General features: G+C 40.4%; 1 protein-coding gene across 1 annotated transcript; it reads right to left on the reverse strand.

Annotated features, from left to right (window-relative positions):
- Positions 1-1337: 1337 nt before the first annotated feature.
- On the reverse strand, positions 1338-13807 carry LOC104382106 (acyl-CoA (8-3)-desaturase). Its single transcript, XM_009989980.1, has 12 exons — positions 13589-13807; positions 9673-9783; positions 9029-9226; positions 7909-8010; positions 7589-7717; positions 4794-4851; positions 4279-4355; positions 3701-3798; positions 3257-3353; positions 2053-2132; positions 1729-1854; positions 1338-1389 (listed from the first exon to the last, which is right to left on the reverse strand). The coding sequence occupies exons 1-12, from the start codon at positions 13805-13807 to the stop codon at positions 1338-1340; spliced, it is 1347 nt and encodes a 448-aa protein (XP_009988282.1).
- Between the last annotated feature and the right edge of the window lie 1860 nt (positions 13808-15667).

The raw sequence follows: 15667 nt of genomic DNA on the forward strand, positions 1-15667 counted from the left end.
AAAGCACAAAGGGGCCTGCATGTGACGACAAAAGTCACTATGATTTAATTCCTTTTCTAGATATAGGAACAGAGCCACAAATGTACTTAGTTGCCTACCAACCAATGTAGATGCCCACAGGTCCTTGGAATCACTGGGAAGCAAGCATTTAGATCAAAATTAATAGATATAAAAGTCAACAAAAGCAAGAGTACCCTAAATACCCTTGCAATCTGTACCTACTCCTCAGTGCATAGGCTTCTCAGTCTTATTCAAAGCTGATCTACATCATAAAGCTAATCAGGCAGCATAGTCACCACCCAATTAAAACGTATACATGTGTTTATGTGCATAAATAATCTATGCTATACAGACTCTTTGGACTGTATTCAAACCAGCTATTACAGGAGTAAAACTTAGCATCTAGTTATCAGCCTCCCTACGCAATCCACAAACAGCACTATTTATAACACCTAAGAAGCTAAAGCAAGTAATGTACATAATCGATAGTGATGGGGACATACCCCAGGCCATCTTGTTCTTTGCATACTTATTATATCTATTCTAGAATATCCCTTAAAGATCCTCCCTGTCCTAACGTGTCCTGACTTCCTGCAGTTTGCTTTGTCCTATCCCATGGTCACTGATCCATCAAGCCAAAACACAAAGGACACCTTATTTGTGGCCTTTCAGTACTGAATGAGGGCTTATAAGAAAGATGGAGAGAGATTTTCTACCAGAGCTTGTAGTGATAGGACAAGGGGCAAGGGTTTAAGACTGAAAGAGGGTAGATTTAGATTAGATATAAGAAACTCTTTAATGTGAGGGCGGTGACACACTGGAACAGGTTTCCCAGACAAGTTGTGGATGCCTCATCCCTGGAAGTGTTCAAGGTCAGGTTACACAGGGCTTTGAGCAACTTCATCTAGTGAAAGACATCCCTGCCCCTGGCAAAGGGTTGGTCTAGATGATCCTTAAAGATCCTTTCCAACCCGAACCATTTTATGATTCTATGACTCTACAAAGAATTTCCTTTCCAACATTTTCCATAAGCGACGAGCTGGCACCCCCAATGAAATAAACTGATCAAGCTGATTCAAGAGCTACTTCTCCCCAGCTTAAAAGCCCAGTTCATCATGGCTCTAAATGGTGAGCTTAAGAGCAGGAAAAATAAAGGTTCATGGTTTGGAACAAGAGAAAAATGTATCTTTAACCCACTTTCTCACCCATTCTTACTGAAATTAGCTTTGCCCAGCTCCCGAGTTTCTATACCAGAAGACGCACATGCACTGTTGGTCTGCAATGACTCTTTGCAGCAGTTCTCTGGTGAAGAGGTTCCCTTTGAGAGTTGCCAGTTTCTATCCATGCAGATAAGCTTCAAGCCAGTGCTCTCCAGAATCCTTCAGTGAACTGCAAGAACAGGAAGTTAAAAAATCGCTTATGAGGAGACAATATTCAGCTTCACGGGAAGCAAACTGTAGTTTAGATGTAAAAAGAAGTAAATGGAAAAAATATATTAAAAACTGCATGGACATCTCCTAGCAAAGTCTGACTACAGGGAATGAGTTGAGAGGATTTAAGGAAGAGAAAAAAATCTTTGAAAATCTTTTAAAATTAAAAGTGCCTTTAGAAAAAAAACTAATTAAACTCTAGGTTTGATCTCTCCATGGATGTTGATTTGAAGTGGTGGCTATGTCCCTCACTTGCATGCTATTACAGTGCAAAACTATCTTGTTTATTGATACTTACTGCAAAATATCTACAAAGGCTGTCAGTAAAGTCTTGCTTTTATACTCAATGCCATGCTTATCACACAGGGCTTTCACCAGAGGAGCTACTTTCCAGTAGTTGTGTCGAGGCATTGTGGGGAAAAGGCTGCAGAATTGAATGAGAGAGAGTTACTGTAAGACTTTGCTTGCACCACTCTCTGTTCCTCTTCTCAAAATATTTCCCTGCCCTCCTCCAGAAGGAGAGCAAAGAGTCTCCTGAGATGGTTTCATGTGAGACTACATGGCCTTTCTCCCTTTAAGTGCTCCATATTATTCCCACTCTTCTCTCTATAATCATACTCACTGGTGCTCAATTTGGAAGTTTAAGTGTCCAGTGAACCAGTCGTTGAACAGAGATTGGTTCACGTTGCATGTTGCATGGAGCTGGGAGGAAAAAGAGACCAAAGAAATACATGATTTAGCTTTTATTTTTCTGGAAGTTTGATGACTGAACTCCAGCAATCATTACCCACCCTCGTTTAGCATAAAAGACAACTTAGTGTCAGGGATTATAGGTATCACTGCCCTGAAGAATTAAATGAGGTCTAGATTGAAATGGGTTGCTGGGATAAAGGTTAGTTTAGCTAGCTCTTTGTTCAGAAAGATCAGCTTCTTCACTGGCATGCATACAGCTCCAACTGTGATTCTTTGAAGAGGTTTTCCTCACATCTTTCACTTGGATGGAAAGAAAAGATGCCAAATACATAAAGAAAAAAACATTCTTCTGGCCTCCTCCAATCAGTACAAGTGGTGCCAGATGCAAAAGTATGAGGACAAACATTTGCGTACATGGGATTCAGCTCACCTAATTTGGACATCTTCAGTTTGAAATCTGCATCTGAGCTCATCACTTTAGAGTCAATGGAGAAAAACAGACATTTTATGGTGCCATTCATCTGACCCGAATTAGATATCTATTTTAGAGTAAGATGAATCATGCTCTAGAAATGGCTCTTTCTCTGCGATGAATGTAGCAGGTCTTCAGATGTAGACATCCAGATTTGGTCAGATGAATACCAGGTTGGGTCTTTTTCCCTTAATGTAAGGAAAAATGCTTAGAATCCATTATGTGGGATTACACTGCTGGAGGCAGTATAGATGTGAGTAAAGTTGTATTTATATACTCATTTTTATCAGACCTAAATTTTGTTGGATTTATTTTATCTGCAGTAAACCTGTAACTGTAGGGTAAAAAATAAAGGTATCTAGTCCCACTTTGCTTCTCTTTAGTTGGCCTTAAATGGAGATTGACTGTTATGCCATCAGTACTTTTTCATAATATGAAGGGAAAAGTGTTGTGAAAATATGTTAAAGCTTTTCAGTGAAATGTCCCATTTTCCAACTAAAGTTCTAAAAGTTTTGACTACTACTGAAATGCATGCCTATTTAATGAAAGGCAAGGATGAACATCATCAACAAGGCATTAAAGCTAAGAGAAGAACAAGATTGTCTTTGTCCTATAATTCAGAACTTCAGACCCACTCTTCCAGAAGAAAGGAGATTCTCACCTGTGTAGATACCCAGTCTTCGTTCTTATCATAATCAATGGCCATTGGAATGTGATTCATCTGTGATACCCAAATAAACCAGGTACTCTCTAAGTACCTAGGCAGATAAACACAGAAACACTTATATCTCTAATCCCATCCAAATTTACCTTTAAAACACTTTCTTGCATCTCAAGTAAAAGAGGACTTTTACATAATTCAGGATTTTCTGTTCCGTTCCTTTGCCTCCTAACTTTTGGAGTTTTTTTAGAGAACCACTAAATTTGTAGTTGCAGATGTCCCTGACCAGCCACTCCCCACCCTCCCCAAGTTATACTGTTGCTTTGTGACTGACTATTTCTGAGAAAACTGTAGCGAGTATGACAAGTTTAAATTTATTTCCATTGAAGCTCAATATTAGTTACAAATTTTAGTAATGGGGACTGTGGGTATGCTGTGTGTTACCTGGACAGCCAGTAGTATACCATGAAATTGTTAAATCCCATTAAAGGAATATACATGAGACAGACTCGAATGTTGAAAGACACAACCAATAACAGGTCCTGTAAAAAAAAAAGAAAAACAAAACAGTAGAAAATAGATGAACATAAGCTTTTATTTATTAACTCCCTCCACTCCTTCTTCTTCCCTTTACTTGAACTGCAGCATAAAAATGTTCTTATTTATTGATATCTTATTTATCAAGAGTAAGCTCCACACCATTGTTCTGCATCAAGTTGAGTATATCCCTGAAATATTCCCACTGCACTCACTTAACCATCAGTAACTAAAAAACAGTAAACGCCCCTGTAATCACACTCTAGGTCTGATAGTCTTCTCATAACTTTTATTCAGCTGCTAAGAGGCTAAAAAAACTCTTCTAAAAAATTCTTCCTGGACCCATTGACTGCATTCCTGCTGCAGCAAGTCTACAATCAGCCTTTTCTATCTTAAACCTCACCATTACCTGGGGTGAAGGTTAATATAGCCACAGAGCATCGACATTTTTCGAAAGTCTTCTAGACAATGCAAGTAGTGCTTACCAACCACTTTTTCCTCTTGATTGTAAAATAGAATATAGACAGCTGGAAGAAGGGTACAAGCGCAAGCGGGGCCAACACTGAAGGGAAGAATGAGAAGAGAGAGACATTTATAATTTCTCTGCATCATAAATCTTACAGAATATTCTTCTGTAAAAAGAAAATTCTTCTTTCCAGTAGAAGAAAAATTGCTGTCTTCCATTTATGCTAACTTTCATGTGTTCACATAACCTCTTCCTCTTTGCATCTCACCACTTCTTCATTTCTTTCCCATCCCTTACTTCCTCACACTTGATTCACCCCTCTCTTGTGCCCAACATCATATAATCCTAACAGAGACATAAGGAGCAACCCCTCTATACGTGAACCTTCTTTAACGTGAAAGAAGTTTCCTGAAGCTGTGACTTCAATGGTAGTATCTTTAAAACCTTTAAAAGTTTAAAAATTGTGGGGATGAGATGCAGTCATGATTTTCAAGTGAAGTTCCCAAAGCACTGCAAGGAAGTAGGGATACTCACAGATGAAATACTTATGCTGATAATTGTAAGGCATGAATTTTTTCTTCTTTTTTCCAAGCTGAAAAATGAAAAGACATTGTAATGGGCAAGTTGGAGACCTGAGACCCTTCGCAACATATTTCTTATTCATGTCTAATGAACACATCGAACTACCTCTTAATCTCTCTAGTTCAACCCCTCTTGTTGAAAAGCAGGTACTGAAGTTCCAAAGCAACAGAGAGAAGCAGATTTCATTTGAGCCTCTGTATCCAAATAAAAACTTGTCCTGGTTTTAGCTGGGACAGAGTTAGCTCTTCTTTTTAGCAGCTAGAAGAGTTTGGTTTTGGTTTTACTCAGAGGCTCGCTCTGAGAAGAATGCTGATAGCGCACTGATGTTTATAGTTGGCACTGAGGTCTCAAGGAGTTTTTCAGCTTGCCGGGTTCTTTCCAGTGTGCAGGAGCACAACAGGATAAGGGGGGAGCATAGCTGGGACAAGGGGTCCACGACTCTCCTTACAATTTGTACCTGAACTTAAGATTGAGGGTCAAATTGGCCAATTAGTATTCCATATCATGCAGCGTTATGCCCAGTATAAAGGTGAGGGTCAGCCAGAAAGAAGGGCTTTTGCCCTTCCAGGACTCTCACTTTCGGGCTCTCAGAGTGTTTTTTTTCCCCTCTCTCTCTCGCTCTCTGTCTCGGGGCCTCCCATTCATCCGGGATTGCGGTATCAAGTTTTATCTATTTCGGGATTGCAGCTTCGTAATGAGATGGTCCTCGGTCAAGGGGTGGTGAGCAATTACACCGTACATCACTCGTTTGCATATGTTTATCCTTGTACATATCTGTATATATATATATTGGTAGCGGTAGTGGTAAATTGTTCTTATCTCAACCCACAGGTCTCTTTTCTTTTTCCTCTTTGATTCTCTCCCTCATCCCTGGGGTGGGGGAGGGTGAGAGGAGACTGTGTAGGGTATAGTTGCCAGAGCAGCCTAACCCACCACACAACTTTATGCCAGTGTCAGAACAGAGCCATTTTTTAGGAGAATTCCAAAACTCATGACAGGATACAAAAATGCTCACAAATCACAAAAATGCTCACAAATGATTTGAATTTTGTAGAAGAAGTTTCTAGTGATTGTAATGAAAGTCCAATCTAACAAATTCTATGTGTTCACCATAGAGTGCTGAGATTATCGGAGATGAGGGAGGAACAGGTTATTAACATGAAAACTAAGACAAGAAACTTGATGGGTGAAGAATGCAGGCTGTGTTTGTTGTGAAAGCTACATTTGAATTTCTGTATTGGATGACATAGGATGCAGATATCCTGAATTTTTGAGTAATAGAGGAAATTGTGGCCAGAAATGACATAGCCATTTGGACGGTATCCTAAAATGACTGCAAGTTCAAAGTAGTAAATGCTTCATAAAGACATCTGTCTGTTTGTTTTGTTGAGCATTTTACCTTCAAGTACATGAAACAGCAAAGAGATGAAACGTTTACAGAAAGAATAAGTAAGTTTATTTCCTCACAGTGAATTTTTTCACTATTTGCATAAAAGATTCTTAACATCATCTGAAAATTTTGTGCTTATGATTCTTAGGACAAAATAATAAGGAAGTAAACCAAACTCTTTCCAGAGCTCCCTTATTAATGAGGAAAAAAACCTGAATGCCTCAAAAATGTCTTCACAGGATCAAAATGATGAGGCTTTGAGCAACCTGGTCTAGGCGAAGGCTTCCCTGCTTATGGCAGGGGGATTGGAACTAGATGATCCTTAAGCTCCCTTCCAACCCAAACCATCCTATGATTCTATGAAAACTGAAACAAAACAAATTAACTGGACTAAATGAAACCACTGAAATTCATTTTACCCATCCACAGTGTGCCTGACTTCTGTTAAAAAGCAAGAAGGCATGAGAACTAATTTCCTACATTTTCACTTCCATCAAACCTAATCGAGCACAGCCAGCCCACTCTAGATGCCCATGCTAATACATAGGCATGAGAGATCTTTCAGAAGACCACTGATGAAATCCTTCCCAGTTGCAGCTAACGGTTTTCTATGAATAAGTATTTTGTATAAACTCTCTTTACAGCAGTCTTTCTGAGGCAGCAGAGCTGGAATGTTCCACATCCCTCGGAGAGCTGTAATTTCTTTGCTTGTTACCAGCTAAAGGAGAGTGAGATGTTATTTCAAGAGGCTTGTTATCTACCAAAGAGACCATTTCAACACCCCATGAGTAAAGTCAAAAGAGAAAAGGCAAAAGAGACCTTGCCTATCCTGATCATATCAGAAATCATAAGGATGCAGGGAGGATCTGTTCATGGTTTTTATTATTATGAAAGCCATGAAATTTGTGATTAAGAAATAATTTGGTGCGTTTGTGTTTTGCGCATAGCAGTTATACTGGTCCTGAAGGATTTAGGTGCCAAATAGCTCCCACAGCCAAAAGGACCCAGAGAGAACATCTGACTCACTGTCTACAGGATCACTGAGAACATCTAATGCTAATGCAAGTGGACTGAGTCATTCTTTGAACTGCCTTCAAGGTGCTTACCCTGCTCTTCTAGCAACACAGAGAACTTAAGTACTGATTTGAAAGCTTTGCTTCTCAGGAGCTGGTGTCTAAGTATCATAATAACCAGTCAGTACATGAGACACTCAGACCTTGGAACACTTTGGAAATTACCATGAGTTTATGCAGAAAGGCACAATATGGGTTGTGAATATACCTCACCCTATAGCTTTCTGTGTTTACAACCTTTTATCCCAATAACACTTTGCTTCTCCAGGCATCCCCAGGCTCACCTCCACAGAGAGCGTCTTTCCCAAGCTGAACAGGAGAGGGTGCATGTTGAGGTCGGGATCTTTGCGGAAGCAGTTGGGTTTGGCATGGTGCTGGTTGTGCAGGTGATTCCACCAGCTGGCTGGTAACCCCTGCAAAAAAAGTTGAAGACCAGGGATTCAGACTAGAACAATATCAACGATTACATCACTATTTATCCACCTATTATTGATGGCAGCACTACACTTCTCTCACAGGCAATATTGCTTGACTGTAGGAACACTCCCATTCATTGCTTAGTCCAGATTAGCCCCAGAGAATATTCCCACCATGAGGCAATTACCTTCAGAACATTTATCACAACGATGTGCAGTATTCGATTCCATTTAGGCTTCCTGAAGACAGAGCAGTGCCCAAGATCATGTTGGAACCAGCCCATCTGGATCTGGAAGACAAAAGGATCACTGAGGAAACAGAATCACAGCGGTGTTGCATTAATTTGGCTCATGGAGTCTCTGTAACTTCATAGTGTGAGTGCATTTTCCTTCTTATTTGGCGAATAAATGCTACATGCTGTCCTATGTGCTCAATGCTGAGAACTTCTTTCCAGGCCACTGTCCACTAAAGCTGCTCGATGCTATATAATGATTTTATTGCAGCAGCTAAAGGGAAAGCGGCAAAGCACTGTTACAATTAAGTTGCCTGTTACAGCATGGAAGTCTTTTGCTCCCATCGCAAATATATAATTTCCAAGGAACCAGCTAGAAAATGTAAGAATTTCCAAAGTCATAATTTCATTGTATTCCATATTCCCATGAAAATGCAAGAATGTTCTTTGAAGAATATCTGCCTTAGCAGATATTAGGCAAATAGAATAGATTATTTTAAAAAATGAGTTACTTTGCACTAGTTCCATGGATGTCTGAGCAAACCTAAGGTTTCAGTGCTACTAGGAAAATCTTGCTTTCTTCCTCTCCCTCCAATTTCTCCCATCTAAGGGCCACAAAGTTCTATTTCCTCCTTCCCTACACCAACCCTCACATATATCGTGCCCTTCTAATCCAGCAGAAAACTTTTCTAGTATGTGCTCATTGGCTCATAAAGGACCCAACAAACACCGGAGCCATCAGACAGTAAACAGAAGGAACATGGAGCCAAAAGTGGAGATGAGAATGAAATATTCCCTCTTTTGCCAGGGTAAGTGATTAGATCACCTCATCCCATCTTGTGAAACTGCCAGCTCCACAACACCCCACCAACCCTAATGAGCAGCTCATCAGCGAAATGAGATTTGCCGGAGGCAATGAAAGTTGTGATGTAGAAAGTGCTTGTTGTCTTCAGCCTGATAACAGGATCTGAGATGAGGCAGTAAAGCAATGATAGGGATATGAACATTTCATTAATCCTCTCTAGCTGGAAGAACCAAACATGTCTGTAGCATCGAACAGCTGTCAGCAGTTTACCTGAGCGGTGGTGAAGAATGCCATGCCAACCAGGAAAGGCACTAAGGATATCCCAAAATACCAGATCACGAGCCAGGATGCAGCATCCAGTACCAGGAGGTGAAGGAAAATCAGGAAGAAAAAGATGTAATTTGGCCTCAGAAGTCCCATCTTCTCAATAGAGCAGCGCAGCTCACGAAAATCCTCTAAAAGTGATTTCTGTGGGTAAAGGGAGTATTAATGCACTGTCTACTCTGAAAATGTAACATAGCAGACCCAGGAATCCCAAAGTAGCCATGGAAATCAGAGGCGATAGTCTACCAGAGAAGTCTCTGTGCAAAAATGAACGTGAGATCAACAGACCTTGGTTTCGCTTTGAGACTGGAAAACGAGTTACTGACAGGTTCTGTTACTGAGGCATCGCAGCAGGAAGAACTGAGCAGAATTTGGGGCTCTCGGGCTCGTTCCTCACACACATATGTGGATTTAATGATTCTGGCACAGTGCATGTTTCCATGCATGACTAGTGCCAGCTGCATCCCCACCACCCAGCCTGTGGCACAGTGTCAGGCATGCTGCTTCAGAAATTATTTTTGCTAGCTGTCTTATTTTCCTTCTCCTCCCATGCTGAAGCCATTCCCACAGCTGGATTCTAGGACACTCACTTTTTTATTAGACTCAAAGCTGGGCTGATCTGGTGCCAACTCCCCAATCAGCAGAGATTTCAAGTATTTTCTCACCAGAGACTCATCGTTGTGAAATGCTACAAAGGCATCCTGAGAAACACACAAAGGAAGGGGGTAAGAAAGGATATGTGACCAAACATCAGACACTGAGCTTCTCCTTTTTCCAGGTCTTTGATATAATACACAATCCAGTTCCTTTTGTCTGTTTTTATTCCTTTGGTTGCTCCTGTAGTTCTTTGCTGTCAACTGGAGCTTGGCCCAAGGAAGCTGGAGAAGTTTCAAGAAGCTAGATTTCATAAAAGTACCTGGGCGAGGCTGGTAATAAACATTAAAGTGTTTGATGAAGAACTCTTTGCAGAGGGAAACACACACTTTCATCTGCTTGTTTCAGCACAGTCCTTCCCTAGAAGGCTCCAGCCAGCAGCCCTGCCCTATGGAGGAGCAGGAAAACACGTCAATGAATGAGGTGTGTCTTTGCCATGCTTGGGACGATGTTTTTAAAATCCTGTCTTTATTACTCTAGGGCCATAAGAAATACATGTTGAAGCTCCATATACAGCAGAACCTACTGGGTATCTCTGATGATTCCCTGTAAGTTTTCAGACTGACTGATTTCTCGGGGGAACTGGGTAAAGCTGGTGACACACATGGGTCTGTCCAAGAACCATTTTAAACATCGGTTTCAAAATCAAATATAAACTGTGGAATAAAGGATGACATTCCAGATACACCAAAACTCTTCTTTGGCTCACATCCTCAATGAATTTTCCAGAAGAAAGGTAAAAAGGCTGACTATACTCTTCTGTCTTCCAGAAAGAGTAGATGTAACAAAATCCTCAGTGTCTGAGCAGCCAGGTACTTGGTGATTTTGGCTCTGAAAATCAATGTGGGTGATCATGACACAAAAAAATTCTCCACAGGTCTGGTCAGGATTAAGTCCAGGAAGAGGACAGAGGACTTCCCTCATTCAGTCTGACATTCCTCTGAAGTCTCTTGTTTAAAGACAGCCTATCTCTGAGTACTTCAGTCTAGAAGAACTCAAAGCAAGGTGACTTTTTGGACAGATGAGCTTTTTACAGATATCTATTAGCCCTTTGTCACAGTGACAAATGAGTAACTGTGTCCAGACCCACAGGACCGGGGAAATCTTGCCATTATGATTCTGTGTCCCTCATCCTACAGTTTTTTATACATTTTTATGTAGCTTCCTCTTGCCAGGAATTCTAAAACCCAGTCAAGCTGTAAGTATCTATACTGCAGCTTAGCAACAGGAGCCAGGATCCCATTAAGCAGAATTTCCCGTCCACAATATCAGTATCACAGGTTCTTATCACAGAAACGCAAGCCTTTCAGTCCTGCAACCTGTCCTTTCTCCTTCCTGCTCTTAGGCCCTGATTATCATTTTATGAGAGTTTAACTTTAAGGACTACCATCTGCAATGCACCTAACTTCCGACATTTGACATTAATGTAACGTTCTGCCATGCATATTGTCTGTATTTACAAAGTAATCCACACAGAGGAAGAAAATTCTCACTGTATATATAGTTATGAGCTCTAGAGTATATAAAAGTACTTGGGGAAAAAATCCTGGATCCCAGCTTTAGGCAAAGTCATGTACTGGACGATCTTTTGAGACACCTTCCAGTCCCGCTTTTCTGTAAAAGTGTGTATTTCTTAGAACATATTAACATAGCAGAATTTTAAAAGCAAAAAGAATGATAAAGATTAGCAGAATAAAAATCGAGAGCAAGACAGACAAATGTAATTACAACATAAAAATAAGTCCACAGTGTACCCACAGTCTTCACTACTGCACATAGTTCTGGTCTTTCTGTCTTCAAAGAGATGTAGTACAACTATGCATAGCAAAAAAAGATGAGTAAGGTTCTAGAACAGCTTTCATAATACAAAACTGCCTTGAAAAGGAGGCAACAAGTTAAAGAGTTTTAAAAACCTATAAGTAGCATTGAGAAAATGACAGAAAGTTATTCACCGTTTTCACAGCACAATAATGAAATTATCAGGAAGTAGGTTTAACATGTAGAAAAGTAATAATGAGGAAAAGTAGACTGTAATAATAAACATGAGTAAGATCAAAGGTCATTCTTTAAACTCATTCATACCAGACAAATTCAATGCGGTTAAAACCCCTGGGTGTCTATAAAGCATAATAATCTAAATACAAGTCCTTACACTGGTGGCTACAGAACATAGCTCGGGGACGCATCAGTCCATGCATTCTGTATTCTTTGACTCCTTTTGTGAAAATCTAGTAATAGAAACCCCAGGACACTGCAGGGATCTCTGGGCTGTCTTGGTATGGTTGGTCTTATGTTCTTAAGACTGGTAGCCTCAATGTTTGCTTCTGTTGCTGCAGTAAGCTCATTATACCATGGCCCAAAACATCACCTGAAAGGGCTGTAATGACTTCAAATTGGCACATTCACTTTTAAGTAAAACACAGCTTTCATTAAAAAAAAAAACACCAACTTTTAGCATGCTTAAATCCTCTTTAGAGAAGATGACCCTGAATTAGCCCACACAGAAGGTTTACTGGAACAGAATTACTGGAAAGATAACAGGTTGGGGAGAGAGCTGGCAGCGGGTGGTGGGCAGGATTAGTGTCCCTTCTTCCCTTAGCTCTCGGAGCAGCTTTGTTTGCAACCTCACATCACGTTATGCAGGTGCTGCATAACAGACCCACAAACCTCTCTTTAAAAAAGGGCTGTATCTGCCAGACAGTGAGCTAGAGAAAAAAAGCAACAAGACTCAGAAGCCTTCTTTTTCTTCATTTGAGAACACTAGGTATTTTTCTGCCTCAGTTTCAAGTAGGGTGAAAGGACTGAAACGGGAAAAACACCTGATCTGATTTGATCCATTTTGGGCCATGGGTTGGGAAGCGCTGTCCCGTTTTACAAACTGAAACCTGAGAGATTAGACAGGTTATGCAACACCCCTGAAGTCAAAAAGTCTTGTCGTGACAAGAATTAAATCTGGGTCTTCCACATCACAAGTTTATGCCCTAATCCTGTTCATGTTTCCAACGCACACGTTTCTGACTCTTCCAAAATTCAGTATCTACTTTCAGCAAACAGTCTGTTATACCTGCTTAGAATTCATTAATTCTGTCAACAAGCAACAAATTATTTTAGATAAATCTTCTAAATCAAACAATTTTGCAGGAATCTCCGGAAAATCTAATTGCAAATAGTGATTATTTGTAGAATTTTGCCTCATCTTCTGCAGCCAAATGTCATTCTGCTGCTTTCTCAGTCATTTTTCCTGTATTTTATTTCTTTCTCCCCTCTCCTTTGAAATAGCCTTTTTGCTCAAGACTCTCTTCTCCTCCACTTGCCTGTACAAAATAGTGTCACTCCCTTGATTACTCCCTTCTCTTGCTTCACAGTCCCCAAAATCACTTTATGTTCAGACATTACCTCCTCCTTATCTATCGATCCATGCTCTATCTTTGATTATAATTTACTTATCACTGATGATATCCGTGTGATACTGAAAAAGCAGCCTTTTAAAGTAAAAATAAGCACCCAGAATACTGCTTCTTATCCTCTTCCCTTTCTCACTGCTGCAACAGAGACACTTTTGAGGCACCTGGAAGACACCTTGCCTGATCATGCCTAGTGGCAAGACAACCTGCATGGACTTTGCTTTGTTTACAGCAGGGTGTAATGAACCTAAACCAAGCTTTACAATTTACATAGCGAATAGATCTGACCTTGAAGTTAACTAGAAAGGCATTTTTAAAAACAGCACAGACATGCCCGCTGTGTTATCTGATCAAGCACAATGCCAACTACCATGAGCACTCTCCACTGGAGTCCCACCACATCACCTTGCCCCGATGATGGAACCACTACTGTCTTCCTAGATCTTACCGTAGCATCTTGCCCAGCATAATGGCTAATAACTCGGCTACCTCCGGGATGTCGTTTGGAAAACTTGGTGACATCATAAACTTTCCTGTCAATCACCAGCCATTGCTGCTGACCTTGACCACGGCCATTGTGGATTCTGATCTCTTCCCAAGTGAAAAGCTGTGGAAAGGCTGAAACAGGTCGCGTCTCCTTTTCAGTGGAGCCAGTCTGTGGAGCCATCTATGCTGGTAGATGTGCAGTCAGCGCTGATATTCACTAGTCTAAGCTTTGCTGCACTGCGTCCAAGTGGAGGATGAACCATCTCAGCCTACCCGTTATACAGTCCCACTCCAAGCCACTCCCTGTGCTTCTAGGACTGGTTGGCTGCCCTTGGTCAAACACACCCTTCCATAGCTCCCTCCTCTTTCACATTCACACCAGACACTTCGACACACCCTTGAAAAAAAGCCCTGTTCCTTCTTGTCTTTTCTGAGTTGCCTTTGGAAGGTCTGATTACTTATGAGAACTGTAGACTAGTTCACCAAACACAAATGTGCATAAATAGAAAAACTTGGGAAGATTATCCGTTATTGTTATGGCAAAATGACAGAAAGGACCATTAAATGACCACCTTCATAGCGCATTAAGAACCAGATAAGGTGAGCTGTTAACTTGCTTCCATATGGCTGAGTCAATATGGGGGTTAGCCAGAAGAGAAATCTGAGGAAGGCTGTGGGCAGCTATTCTGCAGCAAATATTCAGCGACCTTCTCAGAAAACTGAAGCACTGTCAGCATCCTGTAATCCTTTCACCTATCACTAACATAGGGAAATCCAGCATTTACTGTACAGTGGAGCTTCATGATGTCATACAGCGCCAAAACAAAGCTGTAAAGGAGCCTGTGTGAAGAGCTAAAAGCTGCTATTAAACATGGTTGCTAACATCTCTCATTCAACTGTCATTCCTGCCTTCAAGGTGTAGAGCCAACTTGTACACTAGCACAGTGCAAACAGCAGAACGCTCCAAGGTCTGCAATCTCTCTGCAAGGTACCTCTTAGCAGTCTAGTCACTACCCAAAAACTTCAGGTTGTCCTCAGTCTTTGAAATGTTCCATGTTGACCCTGGCATGCTAAATTCACGTGTCTTTCTTAATTACAGGCATTGTTAATCCAAATACCACCATATCAGAGTAAAGAAAGAACACATTAGGAAAACATTGTCTCCAGTTAATTTAACTTGCACATTGACAATACTTTGCATAGTTATTTTCCGTTTCCTGTGTATATTTGTCATTCAACCTCATTATTCAAGTTATTCATTCATAAGTCAACAACAGACATTAAAATATTTTGGTGTTGAGAAGAATAATAACAATCATAATAACAGCAACAACAACTGTTAACACCAAGTTTGGCTGTAGATCAGCAGTGTCTAAAACCATGTATAAAGACACTGCTTACATAATTAACGTTACTTAAATATTAGTCTTGTAGAGTCAAAGTCTAAATATCTCTGATGTTCAGAGAAGATCTGCTATGCAGTAAAAAGGTAAGAGTTTTCAGCTGTAATAAACAGCAAAGAGAAAGCAATGCCATGTTTCCTATGAAGTCACATCAATTTTGTAGGTGACTCAGAAAAAAACCTGAGCCCACATATATGAAGTATTGCTCTACTTCAGATTTAGGATTCTCTTAGTCTGGTATATTTTTCTTTAAACCAAAATTACTAGCCTTAGGTGCTTTTGAGGAAGGTATAGGCAGCAGGAAGGTATGGTTTAGCCTGTTCTCATTAGGTTTTCATCCTATTGCTTTATAATGCAATACTGAGATAAATCCCGAATCATCAGTTTTTCACCTTACTCCAAACTTTTTTATTTATGTTTATAAATTTATTATGTTTATAACCACAAATATTGCCTACAAGGGTGCCCAGTCCCTGCCTGAAACCTAACAAGTTCTAGGTCTCAACTATCTCTTGTGACAGCGAGTTTCACAGACAATTGACATATCTTGAGTCAATAAAAAGTGGTTGTTGTGATCAGCTCCCAGTTCTGAGACAGACTGAAAATACTCCGCTGATGTCGTAGATTTCAGGAAGGAC

Source organism: Tauraco erythrolophus, chromosome 6 (assembly GCF_009769465.1).
Source record: "Tauraco erythrolophus isolate bTauEry1 chromosome 6, bTauEry1.pri, whole genome shotgun sequence".
NCBI lineage: Eukaryota > Metazoa > Chordata > Aves > Musophagiformes > Musophagidae > Tauraco > Tauraco erythrolophus.